The 9808-nt window shown below is 40.3% G+C and overlaps 1 protein-coding gene across 3 annotated transcripts; it reads right to left on the bottom strand.

Moving 5' to 3' along the window:
* Nucleotides 1-716: 716 nt before the first annotated feature.
* Nucleotides 717-9709, bottom strand: MRPS18C (mitochondrial ribosomal protein S18C). Of its 3 annotated transcripts, XM_061583138.1 has the most exons (6): nt 9470-9704; nt 7487-7548; nt 2318-2401; nt 1385-1442; nt 1055-1114; nt 717-970 (listed from the first exon to the last, which is right to left on the bottom strand). In XM_061583138.1, the coding sequence occupies exons 1-6, from the start codon at nt 9558-9560 to the stop codon at nt 894-896; spliced, it is 432 nt and encodes a 143-aa protein (XP_061439122.1). In that variant the 5' UTR covers nt 9561-9704; the 3' UTR covers nt 717-893. The 3 variants fall into 3 exon arrangements, with proteins under 3 accessions (XP_061439122.1, XP_061439123.1, XP_061439121.1); XM_061583139.1 differs by lacking the exon at nt 2318-2401 and having other exon boundaries at nt 9470-9709; XM_061583137.1 differs by lacking the exons at nt 717-970; nt 1055-1114; nt 1385-1442; nt 2318-2401 and adding an exon at nt 2787-4535 and having other exon boundaries at nt 9470-9497.
* Between the last annotated feature and the right edge of the window lie 99 nt (nt 9710-9808).

Genomic DNA, 9808 nt, shown 5'->3' on the forward strand with positions numbered 1-9808 from the left:
CAGGAATTAATCACTGGTGGAAGGCAGAAACACAGAATAAACTGACAGCATTTGTTTTCTCCAAGTGCTGGACTGAGAATACAACAATATATATTGGTTTGTATCCAGTTGTTTCCATATACTGACAGCTCTTTGAACCAGTGAAGGCTTCTGTCAGGAAAGGGAAGGTGATTTTCACCAGTTCATTTCTCTTGCAGCTCCCAATACTGCCTCCTGCCCTATTCCTGTTGTTTAGCTGCTAAATCATATTCCATAGGATCTCCCAAACCTCTGGAGCAGAATTGGGGGAGGGGGAAGTCTGCAGAAGAAAAGAGGAATTGGTGAAATTCACCTCCCCTTTCCCCAGGCAGAAGCCTCCACTGGATCAGACCCTTGTCAGCAGAAGGACACAAAATAGATACCACCCATTAGAGTAACATGCTGTACTAATCCTAAACATTGTTGCAAACCAGCTTATAGGGAGAGAGGCCAAACTTTAATTCAAAGATTCCATTCACAATAGTGCCTTAGACTGTGTTCCCGTACTCCATTTTCCACATTATTGTTCACTAGTAATATAGTACATAGGTGAGCCACTAGGAAGTAAGCCTTTTTGAGCACAGAGACTTAGTACAAATGCATATCAATTGGGCGCAACATGTTTTCTATCTTATGTACAAAATGACTACATGTTCCTAATGGCTGGGGTAATTTCAAGAAATAGGACTTTTACAATGTGAAGATTATTATGATTTATTACGGCAAAAGAGAAGCAGTCTTTCATTTACATGGCAATCCTTTGCTTTGTACTGAGAAATTAAAGTAGGATCATATTTGTTAATGGCTTTAGGATGTACCAGTTATCAGCACAAATGAATTACAAAAACAGTTTTATTAGGTACAACTAACATAATTCATTCCGGATATTTGATATTACATACTTTAGGGTCACTGAGGAATGTTGGGTCCTTAAGCGTAACAGACATGAATCCTGCAAAATAACAAATTCGGAAGTTTTAGAACAAAGCATTTTACAAAACATCTAAATGTTTCCATATTTTAAGAAGATGCTTACCTGTCTGTTGGGATCTTTTTATAGCTTTTGAGAGCTCAAACTGTTTCTTGTCACATAAGCCTACAAAATCAAACAATCCTTCTAAAATATATTTTATCTGCCAGTATCTAATGCTCAATTCCTACATAGATCTGAATTAAACGTTTAAGAGGATTTTGAAAAGAACAGCACTCAAGACTGATCTCCATTTAAATTTTAGAAACTGAACTCAACGTAACTCAGAATGCTACATAGTTCAGGGGCAAATGAGCATTTAAACAGTCTTAAATTAAAAGTGGTGAAAAGCATTATCCTTAGATATAACACTACTAAAAATTTGCTGTCCCTTACCTGTTATATGCTTCCCAAAGATGTGACCAGTGTATGGGGAAATAAATTGTGATAAAAGCTGTTAGGGGCAAAAAAAACAGCAAATAGTAAGCAGATCTTTGATATTTCTTACATATCTGTAGCATATCTCAACTGTTCACTTAATCTACTCACATTAACCATGCGGTATTTAAGTAAGTACTACTATTTAACATTCATCAAAATACTTTAAAATACAAATAATTTCTGATTTCTACAGGCGGTCAGTTTGCAAAATGGAAAACCATATTCTGCAGTAGGGTTTTTTTGCGGGGAGTGTGGAGGAGATACCAAAGTAAAAGCCTAGTGCAGTTAAGACTGCAGGAAGTATAACATTAGGTATAGGTAGGTGTAGAAATAAGGTTTTGTATACAAGGGAAGGCACACATCTACAAGACACTGGTGTCTGAACTGGGCCACAAAGCATACTGTACTCTTATTCAGAATGCAATGCTTCTTCTATACTTGTTCTACCTGTCTCTACATCTACTCTTGGTGATTAAATGTTGAAATATTGTACCTACAAGGTGACAATGCTTCACAACCCATCACGATATTCCTCATTCCTGCCATTCTTCTGCCTCTATCTCTTTTAGGCGGAAGACCATGGCAGTCTGGCATACTTTGAGTTTCCAACCCTGCCATCTCTTCTGTGGACATTTTCCTTGGCTGTATTCCCGAGAGTAGTCTAAAAGAGTTTCCCCACTTTACATCTTTTTGGTAAAAGATGCACATAATATTCTTGCCAGCACCTCTAGGTTGTGAGAGGAGGCACATAAAAGAAACAGAAAAGTTACAAAAGACTGAAGCACTACTCTTGTAACTAATGCTCCTGCAAACAAGTGAACTAGCAGGATATTCTCTCTGCCTTCTATAACATACCTCACAATACACACAAAATACAGAGGAATTTACCTGTACATTTTTGTAGTCAATAGTTACCCCACACAAGATGCACTTTTTCGGAGGCTCCTCATATGGATTGTCCATTGGCACAGGCTGAAACAGAAGCAGTTTTAAGAGAAGCTTCCCCCCCTTTTTTTTTTAATACTGACCACTTAAGTAGACAAGATATTATCATTCTATACATGATAAGCAGCGTGCAACACGTAATCACTAAAATCGGTGCGAGGTCAGACTCTACAGCACAGGTATATATGCCTATTTTGTTTTTGTTTTTTTTCAATAATTTTTATTCAGATTTTCATAAAACATACAAGACGAAATCATAAAACATTCAAAGACAAAAAACAAAATCAAAAATAGTTAAACAAAAAAAAAAAAAAGAAAAAAAAAAGAAATAAAAAATAAAGAGTAAAATATTGACTTCCCATTTGTCAAAGATCAAATCAGTTATAAGTCTATAATATATAACAATCCTGTCTCTTAAGTCATATTATAAAATCACTTTCCTCCAGTAGTTATCTTACTTAATCATCAAATCTCATAAACATTACTTTATTCTTTCCACAAAAAGTCAAAGAGAGGTTTCAATTCTTTAAGAAATATATCTATCAATTTTTTTTCCAGATAAGCATATCGATTAATCCATCTCATTACTAATAATGATAATCTTATTGTCATAACCATAGTCAAAATAAACATTTCAATTAATCCATCACATCAGAATCTGTTAGGTTCAGTAATTTCAGTAGCCATTATTCTATTATCCCTATTAGTTCCATTTTCCATCTTCCATCTTCAGTAGTCTTGTTAAGTCCAGTAATTTCAGTATCCAATCTTCCATTATCAGTATTCCATAATAATCTTGCTGTCAAAGCCATAGTCATATAGTAAGAGTCTGATGGGAATTACCTCTATCCCAAATATTTTCTTGCCATCCATTCTGAATAGGTTGCTGAAATACTGCTGTAAAATCATATCTCTGTTCTTTTTTTCAAAATACACTGGGTCATCTCTTGAAAGTTTTTCCATTGTCACATGGCTGCAGTTAATTCCATAGATTTTCTCTATATTGGGCTCCATCACATCATTCCAGTCCAGAAGATTATCCATGCCATTGATAACTTTATCTCTAGAATCTTCATTAATTTCTTCAGAGATAACATTGAGTTCCAAACAATAGATTTTATTTCTAAAGTCCATAGACTCCAAATCTTGTTCCTGTTCCACGTTTGTTCCAATCTCCGGGATCTCCTCTCTCACAGGGACCCCTGTTCCAGTCTCCAGGGTCTCCTCTCTCACAGGGACCCCTGTTCCAGTCTCCAGGGTCTCCTCTCTCACAAGGACCCCTATGTCTTTAATCTCCTGTGTCTCCAAACAATAGATTTTGTTTCTAAAGTCCATAGACTCCAAATCTTTTTCCTGTTCCACGTTTGTTCCAATCTCCGGGGTCTCCTCTCTCACAGGGACCCCTTCCAGGGTCACCTCTCTCACAGGGACCCCTATATCTTTAATCTCCTGCTTCATTTTACTCAATTCAATTTTCAGCTCCTTACAACCCTGTCGCAGGTTTTGTTTCGTTATCTCAATCTCATCCATTATTTTCTGAAACATAGTTATTTCCAGATTCTCAGCCACTTTCTTAATTGCCATTTTAAAAGAAAAATATAGGAAAACCACTTCTTATTTCAGCAACAATTGGGTTAATACTCCAAACTTGGTGACATCACAGTATAAACAGAGCAGACAGCCTTATCTCTCCATGCTTAAGTAAACAAAATGTAGTTCCCAGGATCGAAACAATTAATGGCGGTCGTCAGGAAACAGATTCGTCAAAATAAAATAGACCAAAAAGAGAGTAGTCTCAGACAATATAATATTCTTCAAAATAAAAATCTGGAATAGAAATCCCTCTTCTGTGTATATCTTTAGAATGCAAATCCAGGACAGCTTTTTGCAACAAAAACAGAGATAAGCTATTAATTAGTGAGTAGCAGAGAGAAGTTATGGCTCCCCAGTGAGATGTCAAAAACCGATCAATCTGGCAAATCTCTTTTAAACAGCAACAATTTAAGTCAAGTAAAAGAAAAATATAGAAAGAAGGGTGCTTGCCTGTTAGTGCGTTCTCTCTTAGAAGATAAGATGAACGTTCGCTTTATCAGATAGAGCTTGTTGTTGAAAATCCGTCCCACCTTCATCGGCTGGACCTCGTCCCATAAATTAATGAGATCTGGTCGTCCCAACAAAAATAGGCTTTGAGGTTAATCTCTTCGTTTCTCCCTACCCGGGAGAAGTTTAATCAGTCAAAAAAAAAAAAAAATCTGACTGATATATCTGAATAAGCTTCTTTTGAGGCAGGAGCCCATCTCAAAAGCAGGCACAGGCTAAGTCACCCTTCCCGGAAGTCCTATATGCCTATTTTGTTGATGAACTGCCACCAAATAGGTGGTCAGACATATAGGCCCATTCTTGTACTTATTATCAGTAATAAATAATATAATACTGATAATAAAAACAAGAACAGGCTCCCTTTGGGAGGAAGAGCAGGATATAAGTTTAATAATAAAGCTATGTTAAGCTAAGAGGCAGTTACGGGCCTAAGATCTCCTGCTGAGCTTCATGAGAATATATAAGCTTTGCTGGATCAGACCCAAGGACCATCTAGTCCAGCATCCTATTGTCACATGGCCAACCAGAAGCCCAAGCCCAAAGCAGGACATGAGTGCGATAGCACTCTCCGTGCTTGTAAATCCCAGTAACAGATGTTCAGTGGCACATTGCCTCCAACAGCAGCAGTCACACATTTATCAAGGCTAGTAGCTTTATCCCCCATGAATTTGTCTAAACCCCTTTTAAAGCCATCCAAGTTGGTGGCTATTACAACATCTTCATGTGTTCAGCAAGGTTTTGAGGCTCAGTTTCTACATCCATTAGCTGCTAATATGATTGATCCACTTCGTAAATTGCACTATTTGAACTGGTTCTGTTATTTTAAACCACAACTGCTGTTCTGGGCAGGATTTGAGAAAAGGAAAGAGGCATCCCCCATTGTATCTTCAGGATTTTCCATTTGTGTTTTACTGAGACTCTCTTGTCCTCCATCCAGATGTTGTAGAGATGTGCTAATACTTAATATGTTTAGAGCAAACATTCTTAAGGATATAAGTAGCCTCCTGGATCAGGCCAATGGCCCATCTAGTCCAGCATCCGGTTCTCACAGCAGCCAACTAGATTGCTATGGGAAGCCCAAAAGCAGGACCTGAGCACAACAGCACTCTGCCCCCTTGCAATTCCCAGCAACTGGTATTCAGAGGCATACTGCCTCCAACAATGGAGGTACAATATAGCTATCATGGCTAGTAGCCACTGATGCCTTTTTCCATTCTTCCCTTTGCTGGTGATTTCTGCACCATTTTCTAACCTGACCTGTAGTTTTTTTTATTTGCCAAATAAATCTTTTTTTCATTGTCTAATAGTTTTAAGGGTATATAAATAGGGATTGTCGATAGTAAAGACTGTAATTTTGTAATACACTCATTTTTATTGCTTCTAACCTTCCTACAAAGTGTTTACAGACAATTGTTGATAGCTATCCTTAAATAAAATTGAAGTGCTTTCTGTATGTTTATTTATTTATTTATTATTTAATTTATTAGTCGCCCATCTGGCTGGTTGGCCAGCCACTCTGGGTGACCTACAAGATAGAAACAACACATTAAGCATTAAAAATTTAAAACATGAAAGCCTAATCCATCTTAAAAGCTTTCCTGAAGAGCCAGGTCTTCAAAGTCCGGCGGAAGGTCATCTCAGAAGGGGCATGACGGAGGTCATTTGGGAGAGAGTTCCATAGGGTGGGGGCCACTATTGAGAAAGCCCTCTCTCTAGTCCTCACCAGTCTCGCTGTTCTTACCGGTGGGATCAAGAGAAGGCCTTTTGAGGCTGATCTTGTTGAGCGGCATCCCTGATGATGCCGGAGGCGCTCCTTCAGATAGACTGGCCCAAAACCGTATAGGGTTTTAAAGGTCAAAACCAACACCTTGAATTGGGTTCGGTAAACAACCGGTAACCAGTGCAACTCCTTCAACACAGGAGTGATGTGATCTTGCCTGCGGCTGCCTTTAATCAGACGAGCCGCCGCATTCTGTACCAGTTGCAACTTCCGGACCATTTTCAAGGGTAACCCCACGTAGAGCGCATTACAGTAGTCTAGGCGAGAGGTGACCAAGGCATGTACCACCGGTGGGAGCAGATGGTTGGGAAGGTAGGAGCACAGCCTCCGTATCAGATGGAGTTGATACAGCGCCCTCTGGCTCACAGCCGAGACTTGAGCCTCCATGGACAGCTGGGAGTCCAAAATGACCCCCAGGCTGCGGACCTGGTCTTTCAAGGGTAAACGTACCCCATTGAGCACCAGGTCCACATCCCCCAACCTTCCCTTGTCTCCCACAAACAGTACCTCGGTCTTGTCCGAGTTCAGCTTCAGCTTATTCCTTCCCATCCAGCCACTCACCGACTCCAGACACTTGGACAGGGTTTCTACAGCCAACCTTGGTGAAGATTTAAATGAGAGATAGAGCTGCGTGTCATCCGCATACTGATGACACTGCAGCCCAAATCTCCTGATGATTGCCCCCAGCGGCTTTATATAGATGTTAAACAGCATCGGGGAGAGGATAGAACCCTGTGGCACCCCACAAGTGAGAGGCCAAGGATCCGAAACCACCTCCTCCAATGCTACTCTTTGGTACCTACCGAAGAGGAAGGAATGGAACCACTGCCATACAGTGCCCCCTATACCCAACCCCTTTAGGCGGTCCAAGAGGATAACATGGTCAACGGTATCAAAAGCCACTGAGAGATCAAGGAGGACAAGGAAGGTGCATTCGCCCCTATCCCATGCCCTCCTCATATCATCCACCAAGGCGACCAAGGCTGTTGCAGTCCCATGTCCAGGCCTGAAGCCCGACTGAAATGGATCTAGATAATCCACTTCCTCCAAGTGTGCCTGCAACTGTTTTGTTTAGATATTTCTTAGATATTTTATATTTGCTCCAATGCTGTTCGTTTCACAGCAATAAAATGTGCATTTCAAATACAAGTAACCACTCATTCTATATTTGAGTTGGAAAACTTTTACAGATATACAGTGAGTAGAATGTTGCAACACAAAAAAAATCTTACCATATCTGCCTCACTGGACAGCTGTTCACTGTAGGAACTACACTCCCGTCTCCATGATGCAACTGAAAAAAATATGTAACATAACACAAAAAAATGCTTTTAAAAATACACATGAGCAAAGAAGCTAGCCCAGAGAGAGGCGGTCAAAGCTCCCAAAGGCCCATCTCCCTTTTTAAAAACTTACGAGGAAACTCATAATAGCCTATTCATAGATAGAGTAGTACTAGTAATTTTTCTCCTAGCAATAATGCTGACATTGTATATATATTTAACTAGCTACCATAAGGGAACCCCGTGCTGCATGGAAATCCATGCATGGGATTGAGCAGGCTGCCAGAGAACAGTCAGATCACTCTGCTTCTCCTCTTTTCTTAATTTCATGCTAGCCACAGAGGAAGCAAAGCCCCCTCCTCTGCAGCAAGCATGGAAACCAAGTAGACTGGTGGAGGTGCATTGGAGACATCCATTTCTCCTCCACCAGCCCACCTAATAGAAAGCAATTGCTTGCAACTCAATCCTAACCATATCTACTCAGAAGTAAGTTCTACTGAATTCTGTAGGTGGGGTTAGGATTCCAGCCTGAGAAGCTGGTTATCTGTATTTTCATGCCTGCTGCGGGGAAGAGGCTTCCCCTCCTCTGTGGCCAACATGAAAACATATGCTTTTAGGCTTAGTAGCAGCCACAGAAAGAATACATACATAGCATGTAACAGCTATTACATAGCTGGTATGTGATCTCCAATAAGCTCAAAAACTACATTACATGTTTTGAGAGAGGGAAAGACAGGGTAAGAAAGGCTTCCCATCACCACCTTTAGCATTCCAGAATGAGTAGTGCATCTAGTTGGGTGTAAAGATAGGAGAAAATCCTTCAAAAAGTTCCAAATTTTTTAAGTGATGGGTGTGTAACAACGCCCACCATGTAAAAAATGTTTAGATAAAAAGGGCCCAACATGCACTACATAGGTTGCAGACTTTGCAGAGGGTATCTACCAGGGATCAGCACAAGCCAGTATCATCAACCCACTACTGTGACAGAAGCTCTCTGTAAAGGCTCAGTAAGGTCCAATACACACAAGGGAGATATTTCAAACAGATTCCAATCTAGATTCTGGTGAACTCCACCTCAATTTTGCTCAGATCAGAATGAAATACAACACTGATAAATATGAAAAGGCTAAGCTACTGCAGTCTTTGAACCAATTCATACATGCATAAGTCTGGGCATATAGCCTCACAAAGGGACTGGGTCAAGGTTTGTGTTGATTCTTAGGCTTCTGAAGGTATTACAGTAATGCCTGGAATCATAGTCAATATACAATATGGTTCTGAGTTTATGTAATTGCTGAAAATTATAATGGATTTAGATCTAGCTTGAGGTGCTTACATCCATGGTATTTTTAAGACAGATCAAACACATCGTTATTTTAAGACTTCAGATCTATGTAAACCTATTGAGGAAAAGTAGGACTTATTACCAAGTAAATATACATAGGTTTTTGGTGCACATATTTTATGCCAGGCTGTGCTCAAGATCAGGAAAGAAACACTTCGAAACTCCTCGTTTCTGCAGCAAATACAACAAAATAAGAACTGTACAAGAACAGTGTCCCAACATCTGAAAAACTCCGGCTACGATACTGTTTTGAATATACATCTTTTTTTGGCTGTACCGTGTGCATGGTCACATGTTGTTTGCTTCCCTGCCAAAGCGCACAAGAAAATCCAGAAACAACCCTTCCATTCCCCCCATCGCAATCGACTTGAAGGCATATAACAACAAATTTAATAGGCAGATACTCCGTAACCTCAGTAGCTACGCGAACATTATTTTATCGCACTGCGTTGTTATGCATAGAAGTCCAGCACCGTTTTATTCATTCAGTTTAAAGCTCCAAGGCGTGCCTATCAAGATCCCAGCCCGCAGAAGGTAGACCACGCTTAGTTCCCTCCCAGGCTTAGGCAGGATCTTTCCTCTCTTACCTGCGCCAGAAAAACAAGCGCCTTTTCTTACGCCAGCAAAAACAAAGAAAACGCTCCCTGACCCCTTGGAAACTGCACCAAAGGCCGCCATATTTACCACCTTTCAAGCTTCTACAACAAAAAAACATAGAGCAACACCAAATCCGTTCCCCTTAGCTACACATCCGTTCCGTGACGCATTTAAACATCAAGCACATGCGCAGTGCAGGACGAAATTCCAGGGTTCCTGCTCGAACTGACAACAACCAATCGCCGCACGATGTTATATTCTTGGCCCCTCCCCCTCGCGTCTGTCAACAAGCATTCGGGTCTTGATTCTATATCCTTTTCCCCTCCCCC

The sequence above is a fragment of the Rhineura floridana genome, chromosome 9, assembly GCF_030035675.1.
Source record: "Rhineura floridana isolate rRhiFlo1 chromosome 9, rRhiFlo1.hap2, whole genome shotgun sequence".
Taxonomy (NCBI): Eukaryota; Metazoa; Chordata; class Lepidosauria; order Squamata; family Rhineuridae; genus Rhineura; species Rhineura floridana.